Consider the following 14,633-nt stretch of genomic DNA (forward strand, 5'->3'; position numbering starts at 1 on the left):
TGCCAGTCCTGTAGCCAGTCCTGTATTAAACTAACTAAAGTTTAATGTCATTTAGGGCTAAGCAACTTGGGGAGCCCTTTTGCTTAACCCTAACCCTTGCTTATGCTTAGAAATATTGCCCTCTCCAAATTCCAGGCAGCATAGTGATACAAATCCTTCTGGTCAGGAATTTTTATTCCCTTCCCTCAGTGTTCAAGCTGTGGTGGGATGAGGGCTTGTGTATGTACCCTCTCCATAGGTGCGGGGGAATCAATCAGCAAAGTATTTTGTCCACTGATGTTCCAGTGGTTTGTCTGGTGTCTGTAGGCTGCCTTTTGTTTGGGAGGAAATGACATCTTTTCTGGTAAACTAGTATTTCCCTCCTGGTAATGCTTTTCTCCTGACTGCTGGGGTTTGTAAGTCTTAGCAAACATTTTTATAGTTACAGAGCAAACACTTAAATATTACCTTGTAACATAGGATACAGATATTAGTAAGATTAATACAAGCAGCATCCTACATACATTTCATAAAAACTAAACACATTCTTATAACTCTATTTAACAATACTAACACACAGGTGACCCAAACTGGTTTCCAGCTATGCATTTTTCAATATTCAGTGAGGACCAGAGCTCTTGGCCTGAGCTGGCACCTGGTCTGCCAGCACTGCATATATCATTGTAAACATGAGCAGAATTGAGCCCTTAATGCACAGGAATAGACAATATGTGGTCCATGAGATGAGGGATCCCTTCATTACTGCCTGTAGTGATTCTTGTTAGTTTGTATAGAAAATCCCCTTTGTTTCCCCTTCCTTGACCTGGTCCATCTTTCTGTCCTTAAGGTGTGAGCTCCTCTTATGAACTAATACTTTGTCAGGAATTTGCAGTACTTCTCAACACTTCTCTTTATATATATGTAAAAAGCAGAGCTTCTAGTACAAAGAGTCAAGAATAATAAATGATCTGGAGGATGGTGTGGATTGCACTCTCAGCAAATTTGCAGATGATACTAAACTAGGAGGAGTGGTAGATACGCTGGAGGGCAGGGATAGGATACAGAGGGACCTAGACAAATTGGAGGACTGGGCCAAAAGAAATCTGATGAGGTTCAATAAGGATAAGTGCAGGGTCCTGCACTTAAGACGGAAGAACCCAATACACAGCTACAGACTAGGGACCTAATGGCTAGGCAGCAGTTCTGCGGAAAAGGACCTGGGGGTGACAGTGGACGAGAAGCTGGATATGAGTCAGCAGTGTGCCCTTGTTGCCAAGAAGACCGATGGCATTTTGGAATGTATAAGTAGGGGCATAGTGAGCAGATCGAGGGACGTGATCGTTCCCCTCTATTCGACATTGGTGAGGCCTCATCTGGAGTACTGTGTCCAGTTTTGGGCCCCACACTACAAGAAGGATGTGGATAAATTGGAGAGAGTCCAGCGAAGGGCAACAAAAATGATTAGGGGTCTGGAACACATGAGTTATGAGGAGAGGCTGAGGGAGCTGGGATTGTTTAGCCTGCAGAAGAGAAGAATGAGGGGGGATTTGATAGCTGCTTTCAACTACCTGAGAGGTGGTTCCAGAGAGGATAGTTCTAGACTATTCTCAGTGGTAGAAGAGGACAGGACAAGGAGTAATGGTCTCAAGTTGCAGTGGGGGAGGTTTAGGTTGGATATTAGGAAAAACTTTTTCACTAAGAGGGTGGTGAAACACTGGAATGCGTTACCTAGAGAGGTGGTAGAATCTCCTTCCTTAGAAGTTTTTAAGGTCAGGCTTGACAAAGCCGTGGCTGGGATGATTTAATTGGGGATCGGTCCTGCTTTGAGCAGGGGGTTGGACTAGATGACCTCCTGAGGTCCCTTCCAACCCTGATATTCTATGATTCTGTGAATACTTCAAATAAAAGAGAGACTGTAGCTGTGCGTCAGTTACTAGTGGCTTTTGCTTTCCTTACCTTATATTTTTCTAAATACTCTGATTTCTAGGTCTTGATGCAGAGCTATATTATGTGAGGAATGATCTTATTAATCACTATGCATTGTCCTTCAATCTGTTAATACCCAGCGAGACCAACAGTCTTCATTTCAGTTGGCATGCTAAATCCAAGGTAAGCATAAATAGAGTTTGCATTACATACCTTAATATGTGAATATGTCTTGCCTAGATTTTAACAAAAGGTCAATGTCAGTAGTCGGACCACTTTTTTGCTCTTTTCTTTGCACAAATTAGAAGATGCTAGCGCATAAAAGGATATGCTGTTTAGTTTTTTTTATTTATACAGCCAGAGTGAACCAACTAATTGTGCTCAAGAAGAAATTAAAGACTGAGAAGAAAAGGGCGTGGCTTGTTGGATACATTTCTAAAGTGTTCCGAGTATTTTTAAATAAGTGTTCTTTGGGGCATCATCCTTTTTACTTCAAAATTGATACATTTATAGGTAACCTGACAGTTGGTATACTGGCAGTGAATTAAACATGAAACAGGCAGCTGTGAATTAAGGCCTTTGAAAACTTTGAATCTTGTGTTCTGTGGATTCCTAGAAAAGACGTTGCTTGAGGGAAGAGAGGGATCTATTTGCGTGGTATTTAGAGATCATTAAATCCCAATAAGATGGAAAGGAAGTCATCTTTTATTTCATGTATCCATTATAATTGGAGTGCGCAGCAACACCTGTAGTAAAGTTTGCCTATGCATTTCCATTTTAAAGCATTTTGATTTACTTATTACTTCAACTTTGTGGCTGAAGTTTTTGCAGCTGAAATTATCTGTCTAGTCTCCGTGAGGGTAAATGTTTTTGTAAAACTTGAACCACAGTTGTTTTGCTGGGTTTGAGTAAATTAATACAAATGCTTGACATATATAAATAAAATCTAAAGCAGCGGTTCTCAAACTTCAGCAACCAGTTTTGGGCCCCCATTTTGATTTGAAAATTTTTGGGCCCCCCCAATCCTGCCTGTTTGGACCCAGACCCCCCCCCACCCCACCTCTTTCCCCCCTGCCCCTCACTCAATTCCCCCTCCCTCTGCTGCTGGCTTTCCCCCACCCTCACTCACTTTCACCATGCTGGTGCAAGGGGTTGGGGTGAAGGAGAGTGCGGGCTCTGGGAGGGAGTTTGGGTTGGGGGGTGGGCTCCTGAAAGCGACGGCACATCTCTCTGGCAGGGGCTCCTAGGCAGGGGGGTCAGGGGTCTCCATGCGCTGCTTCTGCCCACAGACACTATCCCTGCAGCTCCCATTGGCCGCAAACTGGACACAGTACTCCAAATGAGGCCTCACCAAGGTCGAATAGAGGGGAACGATCACGTCCCTTGATCTGCTGGCAGTGCCCCTACTTATACAGCCCAGAATGCTGTTAGTCTTCTTGGCAACAAGGGCACACTGTTGACTCATATCCAGCTTCTCGTCCCCTGTAACCCCTATGTCCTTTTCTGCAGAACTGCTGCCTAGCCATTAGGTCCCTAGTCTGTAGCGGTGCATGGGATTCTTCCATCCTAAGTGCAGGACACTGCACTTGTCCTTGTTGAACCTCATCAGATTTCTTTTGATCAAATCATCTGATTTTTCAGGTCCCTCTGTATCCTATCCCTACCGTCCAGCTTATCTACCACTCCTCTCAGTTTAGTGTCATCTGCAAACTTGCTGAGGGTGCAGTCCACACCATCCTCCAGATCGTTAATGAAGATATTGAACAAAACCGGCCCCAGGACTGACCTTTGGGGCACTCTGCTTGATACCAGTTGCCAACTAGACATGGAGCCATTGATCACTACCCATTGAGCCCGACGATCTAGCCAGCTTTCTATCCATCTTATGGTCCATTCATCCAGCCCATACTGCTTTAACTTGCTGGCAAGAATACTGTGGGAGACCGTGTCAAAAGCTTTGCTAAAGTCAAGAAATAACATGTCCATTGCTTTCCCCTCATCCACAGATCCAGTTATCTCATCATAGAAGGCAATTAGATTAGTCAGGTATGACTTGCCCTTGGTGAATCCATGCTGATTGTTCCTGATCACTTTCCTCTCCTCTAAGTGCTTCAGAATTGATTCCTTGAGGACCTGCTCCATGATTTTTCCAGGGACTGAGGTGAGGCTGACTGACCTGTAGTTCTCAGGATCCTCCTCCTTCCCTTTTTTAAAGATGGGCACTACATTAGCCTTTTTCGAGTTGTCCGGGACCTCCCCCAATCGCCATGAGTTTTCAAAGATAATGGCCAATGGCTCTGCAGTCACATCCGCCAACTCCTTTAGCACCTTCGGATGCAGTGCATCCGGCCCCATGGACTTGTGCTCGTCCAGCTTTTCTAAATAGTCCTGAACCACTTCTTTCTCCACAGAGGGCTGGTCACCTCCTCTCCATGCTGTGCTGCCCAGTGCAGCAGTCTGGGAGCTGACCTTGTTCGTGAAGACAGAGGCAAAAAAAGCATTGAGTACATTAGCTTTTTCCACATCCTGTGTCACTAGGTTGCCTCCCTCATTCAGTAAGGGGCCCACGCTTTCCGTGACTTTTTTCTTGTTGCTAACATAGCTGAAGAAACCCTTCTTGTTACTCTTAACATCTCTTGCTAGCTGCAGCTCCAGGTGTGATTTGGTCTTCCTGATTTCACTCCTGCAAGCCCGAGCAATATTTTTATACTCTTCCCTGGTAATTTGTCCAATCTTCCACTTCTTGTAAGCTTCTTTTTTTGTGTTTAAGATGAGCAAGGATTTCAATGTTAAGCCAGGCTGTTCGCCTGCCATATTTACTATTCTTAATACACATTGGGATGATTTGTTCCTCTAACCTCAATAAGAATTCTTTAAAATACAGCTAGCTCTCCTGGACAGTAGTTGAACAAGTTTTTAAGATTCAGGGTCTTAAAATGGAAACAGACCTTAACTGTAGTTGAGCCTGTAGTTTATAGCCTTCTTATACTGAAACTTACTAGGTGAGTGGTAATGTCCTTTTTGATTTCTTAATTCCCATAGATTGAATTAGTTAGCTTTTGAACAAATAAACTTAATATATTGGAGTTAGCCATATTTTAAGTATTTTTAAAGGATTATTTAAAAAAAACAAACACAATTCTGGCCTAAATTTTCAAACATGATTAGTGATTTAGAGTGCTTTTGGATGTCCAATTTGAAATACTATAACAGAGCCTGATATTCAGAGTACTGAGCAGCATGCCTTGTGAAAATCAGGTGAGGATGAACTTCAGGTACTTTAAACTCAAAAATTTTGATTAGTGATTTTAATTTTATGTATCAAATAAAAATTGCTTGAAAAGGTGTTAATATTAATTGTTTTATCATTGGAGTTTTTTAACCTTCTCCCACATACTGTTACAGGTTGAATATAAACTGGGATTTCAGGTAGATAATGCTATGGCTATAGATATGCCTCAGGCGAACATTTCTGTACAAGGAGAAGTCCCTCGTGCATTATCAGGTAAGTAAACAGGCTTTCTGCTTTGAAGGCACATGCACAGTACTACCATGAATACTGTTTTTCTGGCACTCAGTAACATTTCCTAGTTTCCCCAGAAATGCATACAGTAAAATTTTGTGTAACTTTAGTTGTACGTAACATATAAGATACAACAGTTATGACACATCTAGATAATTCTGTATATTAGAAAATCTTAACGTTTGTATCTCATTTGATTTAGATGCACTGAGATACGCGATAAATTTTATTTTTTGAAACATGCTAAACAAAGGAAAATCAAATAGTGAGAATTCCAAGCTCTTCTGATTGTATGCATTTTTTTTTCCTGTTCGCTAGTAGTTTAGCAGTATGTTTCTATCAAACAAATATTTTCTCAGTGATTGTTGTTCACAGGTCTAGCATATGCATAAGTATTCAGAGTGAATGATGATGGCTCCTTTTTAGAAGGCAATTATAAGTTGATGTGCTCAAGAATAAATCTCCTCCTTCCCCCCTTTTTGGGGAAAAAGGATACAAATTTTCCTGAAAAGGGAAGCATCGCATTCCAAGAATATATAGAAGGTTCTTATTCCAGTTTGGCCAACAGTTGTGCAGATTTTAATCCCACTTCTCTAGTTTATAGATACGTAACTTAATGATTGCCTTTTTAAAAGAAAAGTAGTAGAAATAAGTTTAACATGTTAAGGACATTGATGCGTTGTAAAAAATCAAATAAAAACAACTATTTGGTGTATATTCATTCTTCTCTAGAACATGTTTTAGAAATAAAACTGCATTGTGTGGGATTTTCACAAACGCACTCATCTGCTGCTGCAGAAGCAAAGTAACAGTTACTGTGCTTAATTCTGCACTGTCTTGTACCCTTTGGAGTTGCTTGAACCTGTGCGCAATGGATGTAAAATGCTGCTATTTTGCATTTTATATCTTTTTTATCCTTTTTGTACAGGTAAGCAGTAGAGTCAAGCCTATTATTTCTGCAGTTGCTCTGATATCACCGATGCTGGTACATAGCCTTGAAAACAAACCTAGTCATGTTAATTTAAGCTAGATTCCCAGACAGATTTGCTCAGGCCAGTTTGGGTGCTGTCAAAAAGGCCACCTTGATGGTTTTAAAAAATAAGAGGAAATTAAGGGGGGAGGGATATCTCAGTGGTTTGAGCATTGGCCTGCTAAGCCCAGGGTTGTGAGTTCAATCCTTGAGGGGACCATTTAGGGATCTGGGGCAAAAATTGGGGATTGGTCCTGCTTTGAGTAGATGACCTCCTAAGGTCCCTTCCAACCCTGATATTCTATGATTCTAAGCAGTTCTGTGTGTGTTCCTCACTATCCTTGGACCACACTGAGCCTCTGCATGTGATTCATTAATATTTGGTAACTGCAATGCAGAGTGACTAACCATTGTTTACCCACAGATACTGTTGGGTTTTTGAGATCTGCAAACTTCAATTTCAGTTGTTTAAATGTATTTGACAGCTGCTACCTAAAATGCCATGTGTTCCCAGAAATTACCCAGTTTGAACAGCAAAGTGAAATTCTAGGAAAATGCTTGAGTTTAAAAAAAAGGCAGCAGAATCCTGCATCACTTGAAGATTGTATTAAAAAATGGTTGAAATGTAGTGTAAACAAATGTCTGACTCTAATTTTCTATTTGCAGTGTTTCGTGTTGAACTCTCCTGCACGGGCAGACTAGACTCTGAGGTTACAATATTAATGCAGCTCAACTTGACAATAAATTCCTCAAAAAATATCACAGTCTTAAATTTCAAACGAAGGAAAATGTGCTACAAAAGTAAGACATCAAGCTTCCAAGATTTAGCAACTTTTAGTGTTAAAGGAGAGGAAAAAGGAGTGAGGGGGGAGAGATTACGGTGATGGGTATGGAATAAGAATCTCTCAGAATGAAATAAAATGTTTCCCAGGAACTTGAGAATAGAGGAAGGGATTGGTAAGATCTCTTGCCTTCCAGAGAAATAAGGGAAATTTGGATGAAGGAGGATGATGGGGGAACAAATAAATATTCTAAATTTACACAGAATTGGGAAGGCAGGGCAGCTGATGGGCTTTAATTGAATAACTGGCTTTGTATTATGACAGCGGTTCCCAAACTTGTTCTGCTGCTTGTGCAGGGAAAGCCGCTGGCGGGCCGGGCTGTTTACCTGCTGCATCTGCAGGTTCGGCCGATCGTGGGTCCCAGTGGCCGCGGTTCGCTGCTCCAGGCCAGTGGGAGCCGCTGGAAGCGGTGCGGGCTGAGGGACGTGCTGGCCGCTGCTTCCAGCATTTCCCATTGGCCTGGAGCAGCGAACCGCGGCCACTGGCAGGTGCAATCGGCCAAACCTGCGGACACGGCAGGTAAACAACCCGGCCTGGCCCGTCAGGGGCTTTCCCTGCACAAGCAGCGGAACAAGTTTGGGAATTACTGTATTATGGAGATAGTGACTGCAGTTTCTTAGTTATGACTAAGTTTTGCATTTAAAGCAGGGATACCACCACTTATGTCAGGAAAAAATAGTCTCCCCAAAATTACAGCATTTTAAATATAGAAAGGCTTTTCTGAGAATTTAAAAGTAAATCTTATAAAGTAAGTTAAAATGATCTTAAAATGGGTCACTTAAAGTTGGCACCCTGAGAATCTTTTTTGTCCTTTATGATCTCACTAAAAAAAAAAAAGATGCAGACTTTTCAAACTCCCCATATAGTTAAAACACTGAAACTTGGAGAGCAAAGCTACATTGGAATATTTTTTTGTGCGGATTAATGCTTTCCTTTTTTGGGGGGGGGGCACTTTTCATAGCTGAAGACTTTTTTCTTGAGTCTGCAGCCATTTTGAAAGAGGGTAGGCTTTGGAGTACTGTAAAGAATGTTTTTCTTTAATCTCCTATTCTCAGTAGACTGCTCTTAGCAAAGATGATCACTATTTTGGTTCGCTTGCTCCTCATAATTCTTCAGTCTCATGATAGCATTTGGTGGGGTGTGTGTGTGTCTCAGTCACCGTCTACCCTGAGGGCAGACTGACTTCACTTCCATTTGGTTATGAATTTCCAAATGGAAGTTCTTAGAAAATGTGAGCAGAAAGCAGTTAAGCCGCTTCTCGTACAATAAAATTAGTGCAAGGAGAGTGAAAGCTGACATTTTGCAGGAAAGTAGTTCTTACTGAAAAATGCTTTTCTGATGAAAATAGGTTTTGATGACTTAGGATAGTTTGAAAAATAGCCATTTGTGTATCAGTAGTCCTTAGATTTTGAGAATTTGTGGACAAAGGATGTCCAGTATCATTTTCCCTACCCATAGTAGTTAAGTACTGGATTGGGAGACTCAGCTGAGACCAGACATGGCAAATTCAGTTGTGAAGGAGAATTTTTGAGAGTTAGGAGCATGACAAAACATGATTATAGTGAAAATCTGAAATTAACATTAACAATAGGTTTTAATTCAGTCTGACGAGTTAGGAAAACACTTTTTTATAGAAATGGACAAGGTGATTCAGTGTAAAGGAATTACAATACAAAATGTGTACTAGAACTTCACATTTTTCTCTTGTCGATTTAGAATTTGAACAAGAAGTAAAAACTCCAACATCTGACAAAAACAGCAGCAAAGCTATTTGTAAGTAATATTAAGGGCACTTATTCGTTTTGGTGTAACTTAACAGGAACCTTGTGATATATCTTCTTTATAAAGAGAATGATGTGAAAACAGTAACTTCCATGAAATTCAGATTTTAGAGACAGGCTTTTCGCAGTTTTCTTAACTCCATTCTTCTGTTCAGTCAGCAATATATAATGAGGGTGAGAAGGTGTTGTTCTGGGGTAATCACAATTTTTGCCCGATACATGACTCCAGAGGTTTTGGGCTATCAAAGCCAATCTGTTTCTGACCTTTAGATTTAGAATCTGTTGTGTGTGCCATTTAACTTGCTGATGTAAATGTGCAGTGTGAAGTGGCTTCGGCCCTTATTATCTCCCTCACCGTGTCCCAAGTTGGAAATGCCAACCACAGCGTGCTAGCACCTGTTGTGGTACCCAAAACATAAGCATTTCGTAAAAATTCTTGTGGAACTCAATGGGCAGCTTTATTCAGTTTCCTGTGGTGCTAATTTTTTACTTACTTATCCCTTGCACTTTTTTTTGCCTAATATGAGTGTTGTTTAAAAATGATGGGGGGTGGGTAGGGCCCTCTTCCTAAAATAGGAGTAGGTCTTGCCTTCTTTTGGTGCACACACATGGCAGCTTCTTAGCACCGTAGAGGGCAGGCATGACAGGCAGCCCAGTGGTTGCTAATTTGTGCTGGTCTCCAGGAATCAGTGCAGTTGGTTGAAAAGGCTTAATCACCTGCAAGTGCTGCTGCATTAAACAAGGAGTAGGACAGGTACCAGGGATCCCACCCATGAGGCTTGTTAAAGGCAGAGAGTAAGATACCCTTGAGCTACAGGCTAGGGAGCCTTTAAGTTGCAGATCAGTTCACGGCTGGGGGACGGGGGAAGGCGCACAACTTCTGTGCACTAACTCCATACTTCCCTCAAATATGAGGTCTTAAGTGTGATTCTCCATGGCTGAATTGGATTTCTCCTTGCTGCAAAGTTATGCCTCTTTACAATTCCACTTGCTCTAGTGCAGTTTCTACCTAAGTCTGCAAGAATGAGTGCAGAGGGTCAGAAGCAGGTGGCTGGTTTGATTGCAGCTCTCCCACTTCCCCCATGTATACTTTGGTAGCGATAGCATTTTTTGTGGGGAAGGGATTGTTAGTTTCCAGTAAGCAGACTCCCAAGACCAGCGGTTTGGAGGCCCACTTCTCCCTTTGCATGTAGCCTGGAGAGCACCAGGGTGTCCTTGGTGAGTATATGATGGCACTGATTGGGTTGCTGGTCCATGGGCTTGTCTACACTGGCAGGTTTTTTCGATGAAACTAATGTTGACAGGAAAAAATCGACAAAAGCAAAGTTGCCAAAGTGAGTCTGCATTTGCTCCCTCTGTCGCCAGATGGTGTCCACGTTCGGGGCACCATTGTTGACAGCATGAGCAATGCACTGAGGGTATGTATCTCACAGTGCCTGGTGACACCATCTGTCGCTAGATGTTGTGGGAAGGAGGAAACGGAGCGCGGCAAATCCTGGGACATTCAAAATGTCCTGTCTTGCACCGCTTTGTGTCCCAGCCCTCCAATGGTTTCTGGCTTTCCTTTTGCGCCATTTTTCCAACTGTCAGTCTTTGTAGTAGTCACCAGCATCTGAAGTGAGAGAGGATGGATCCTGCACTTCTCTCCTATGCACTGTTAACTGTTGGGAGGACATCGCACATGGCAGCAGAGTTACTCGCAAAGTTACTGACAGAGGATGAATCACAGGCACCCAAGTGTGATATGGACAGCAGCAACTTATCAGTGCTTTTGGCATTCACAGAGCAGCTGCATACGGTAGACCGTCACTTTTGGGCTAGGAAAAAAAGCACAGATTGGTGGGATTGCATTGTCATGCAGGTGTAGGATGAAGACCAGTGGGTACAGAACCTTAGAATGCATAAAGTAACCTTCCTGGAGGTATGTGCTGAGCTGGCCCTTGACCTATGGTGCAAGGACACCAGAATGAGAGCTGCCCTTTCCAGACTGCTACTGGTCAGTTGCAAATCAATTTGGAGTAGGGAAGTCCACTGTTGGGGCTGTATTACTCCAGGTGTGCAGAGCAATAAATCTCATCCTGCTGCGGAGGACCATGACTCTGGGAAATGTGCATGAAATAGTGGATGGCTTTGCAGAGATGGGTTTCCCTAATGCTGGCGGGGTGATTGATGGCATACACATTCCAATTTTAGCGCCAGACCATCATGACTCAGAATACATCAATAGGAAGGGATACTTCTCCATGGTGTTGCAGACGCTTGTGGATCACCAGGGGTGTTTCATGGACATCAATGCAGGCAGGTCTGGAAAGGTGCATGACGCACTGATCTTCAGGAACAGTGGCTTGTACAGAAAGCTGCAGGTAGGGACTTTCTTTCCAGACCACAAGATCACAGTGGGGAATGTGGAAATGCCAGTAGTACTCCTGGGAGACCCAGTTTACCCCTTACAGCCCTAGCTCATGAAATCTTACACAGGGCCCCTGGATAGCAGCAAGGAGCATTTTAACAACAGGCTGAGCAGGTGCCGCATGGTAGTCGAATGTGCTTTTGGCTGTTTGAAAGCTCGCTGGAGGTGTCTCAGTGGCAGGCTAAACCTTACTGAGGAAAATATTCCCGTGGTCATAGCCACATGCTGCATTTGCATAATCTGTGCACAGATTTGCTCAGTCTGCAGCTGTATCAAAGACTTGAGTATCTCTGTCTGATCCTCCATAACGTTTATCATCCGCTCTGTCGCTTGCCTAGCAAATGCTGCATTCTCTTTTCTGTCCTGACTTCGGCTTCCCAGCACTTTTGTGTTCCCTGGTCTCTCTCTCATCACGCTGCAGCACCTCGCGGAACATGTCTTTTTTGCTGCGTCTCGGCTTCTTCCTTATCTGCCAAAGCCGGTCAGCAGGAGTGTGTGGTGTGTTCCTCAAGGTCTCAGCTGCTGTGGACAATGCACAGAAGAGGGATTGTTACATTCCAGCAAATGATTGAAACATTTCAGTAACAAGGGCCTTTTGCAACTGGTAGCAATCACTTTCACTAGGCAGGCACAGAGCTCCACGAGCACCCCAATCATGGTGAGTGTCGGGAGTGGGGGGGAAGGTGGTTGTGGGTACGAACAAAACGGACACCGTTTGCAGGGAACTTATTCTCAAATTATCACACACTTTTTCACAGGCGGCCAACCTGCTGGCTGACATCTCACTGCTGTGGGTAAGCAGGGAAACCAGGGCACAACTACTGCATGCTTGCGGTTTTCACCCCGGTCTATATGCAGATCAGCTATGTGCCACTTTGGTCCCAGCTCCAGTGATTACAAAATGGCATGGTACAGTTTCCTACAATGGGGGAACTAACAAGGCTGCAATCCCTTGGAATCTGCAGCAGAGGATTAACAAGTACTGCTTGAAAACTTTCCAGAGCTCCTCTCTGGGGGATTCTCTGCAGGTCTCAATGTCCATCGACACCCTGCTTGGCCATGCAGATTAGCTACCCAGGGCAATGTCCAGCTTACATAAAACACTACCTACCTCCCACTTGTTGATTCCCTACACAAGCCATAGCAACTTACCCAGCATCTCATCTGCTTCCTGCTCCCCGTAGAGCACTTCTGGAGTGGAGAAAAGTTCCTGGCTGTCTGCCCCACTGGGTGACCCCGCTGGGAGCTTCACATTCTCTTCTAGCTCCACTTCTTCATCCAGAATGTCAGCCTCCGGGTTACCCCCTCTTTCTGCTGCCTCCAAGGTATCCACGGGGCTGTCGACGATGGAGGTGGTGTCACCACTGAGGATAGCATTCAGCTCCTTATAGAAGCGGCAGGTCTTAGGTGCACCATTGGAGTGATGGTTTGCCTCCCGCTCCTTATGGTACGCCTGCCTCATCTCCTTTATCTCCACTCTGCACTGCTGCATGTCCCGATCATAGCCCTTTTCGCACAAGCCTAGAGAAATTTGCCCATATGTGTCCCGATTCCTACGGATCAATCTCAGCTGCTACTGAACAGACTCCTCTCCCCATATACTGATCAGATCCAACAGCTCAGCGGTGGTCCAAGTGGGAGCGCGTTTGGTGCGATAGCCAGCCATGCTCACCTGGAAAGCCAGCAAGCAGGAAATGAGATTTAAAATTCCTGGGGCTTGCAAGGGGGAGGGGCGGGTTGGCTGCAGGGCAGCAGAGTTCAAACCGCTGACCAGAGAGGCAGCATGGGAATTGTGGGACACTTTCTGGAGGCCAATAAATGGGGGGGGAAGGGGGGGAAGGCGTGGTGTCTACACTGGCTGTTTGTCGACAAAGGAAGTGGAAAAGACAAAAGTCTCTTGCAGGGGTGGAAGTTTTTTGTCGCCAAAATTGTCCATTTTTTTCCAACAAAAGTCCCATTGCAGTGTGTACAAGGCAGTTTTTGGTGACATAACTTGTCAGTGTAGACAAGCCCTCTGTCTTGGACTTGGCTTAATGCAGGAAGGTTCTGGGAGATTTTTCTTGTTAGAATGTTGTGATCTTTTCCTGAGTCTGCTTACTCTGTCTTGTACTGACCCCTACTGGGAAAACAGTCTTTAAATCTTTGCTTAATGGAAAGCTTAAACACTAAGACACATCAGGGCTGCCTTTCTTTGGTCCTGTTCTTTTAGACTGGTGTAAAACAAATGCTAGTATTAGACTGAATTAAAAACACAAACACATTCCTTGCACAATCATATATGAACTAATTTGAAATTGATAAATGTAATTTCTCTCTTTTTTGGAGAAAAGTACATTTCAATGACCTGTTTTACCCTTCCATTTCAGTTGATCCTGTAAATGCTGCTCCCACCACTTCTACCCGTGTGTTTTATATCAGCGTAGGAGTTTGCTGTGCTGTTATATTCCTGGTGGCTATAATATTAGCTGTCTTGCATCTTCATAGTATGAAAAGAATAGAGTTGGATGACAGGTAAAGTACACAATCTTCTTTTCATATACAATTGTTTGACATTTGTGAAGGTATCTGTGTGTTATGTGCAAAAAGAGACACATACACTGATAATCACTTTTAAAAACTGAGAAATTAATTGTCACTGTTTGCTTGTCATAATACTTTCCTTCCTTTCTTGTACTTAGACAATTTTGTCTTCTGACCTCTGATCTGCATAACTGGGTTTCTTGATGTAAGCTAGCTAAGGTGGCAACAGCAACAGTCCATAGCACTGGATAAGTAAAAGGAAATAACCTGGAATGCTGGCAGTTTGGGTGTCCTCCAGTTAGTCAGAATGCAGTGGTAGCTCCTCTCTGGCTTCTGTTTTTTTGCAAAAGCTGATCATGCTTTGGCACGTCTCTTCAGACTTGTTTAATTTGAAGCTGTCAGTATTTTCTCCATATGGTCAAAACAGAAATGCTGGGCGCAGCTACATAAAGTGACTGCAATGGTGGTGCACCCATTTGTTAGAGTGCTAGTCAGAATCTGGGAATCTCCAGGGCACGAAACGTGGTATAGGAGATTGATAAAGAAAAGAACCATGCACTGCCCCCACGATCTTGAAACAGCCAGTAATTGAGGTAGGAGGGACTTTTAATACTTATGATTATATTCAAGTCCTTTGCTCTGTCTTGGCTTCAGGCCTTATTGGAATACTTAAACTTCATTG

General features: G+C 43.4%; 1 protein-coding gene across 3 annotated transcripts in view; it reads left to right on the plus strand.

Annotated features, from left to right (window-relative positions):
• Positions 1 to 14,633, plus strand: part of RYK (receptor like tyrosine kinase) — a 165,813-nt gene that overhangs the window by 45,766 nt on the left and 105,414 nt on the right. For all 3 annotated transcript variants that reach the window (XM_048863650.2, XM_048863647.2, XM_048863648.2), the window contains exons 2-6: positions 1,967 to 2,088; positions 5,311 to 5,410; positions 7,065 to 7,199; positions 8,957 to 9,013; positions 13,798 to 13,942. In XM_048863650.2, the coding sequence (XP_048719607.2) occupies positions 1,967 to 2,088; positions 5,311 to 5,410; positions 7,065 to 7,199; positions 8,957 to 9,013; positions 13,798 to 13,942 (559 nt within the window). The remainder of the gene's footprint in view (positions 1 to 1,966; positions 2,089 to 5,310; positions 5,411 to 7,064; positions 7,200 to 8,956; positions 9,014 to 13,797; positions 13,943 to 14,633) is intronic.

This window comes from Caretta caretta, chromosome 9 (genome assembly GCF_965140235.1).
Source record: "Caretta caretta isolate rCarCar2 chromosome 9, rCarCar1.hap1, whole genome shotgun sequence".
Classification (NCBI taxonomy): domain Eukaryota; kingdom Metazoa; phylum Chordata; order Testudines; family Cheloniidae; genus Caretta; species Caretta caretta.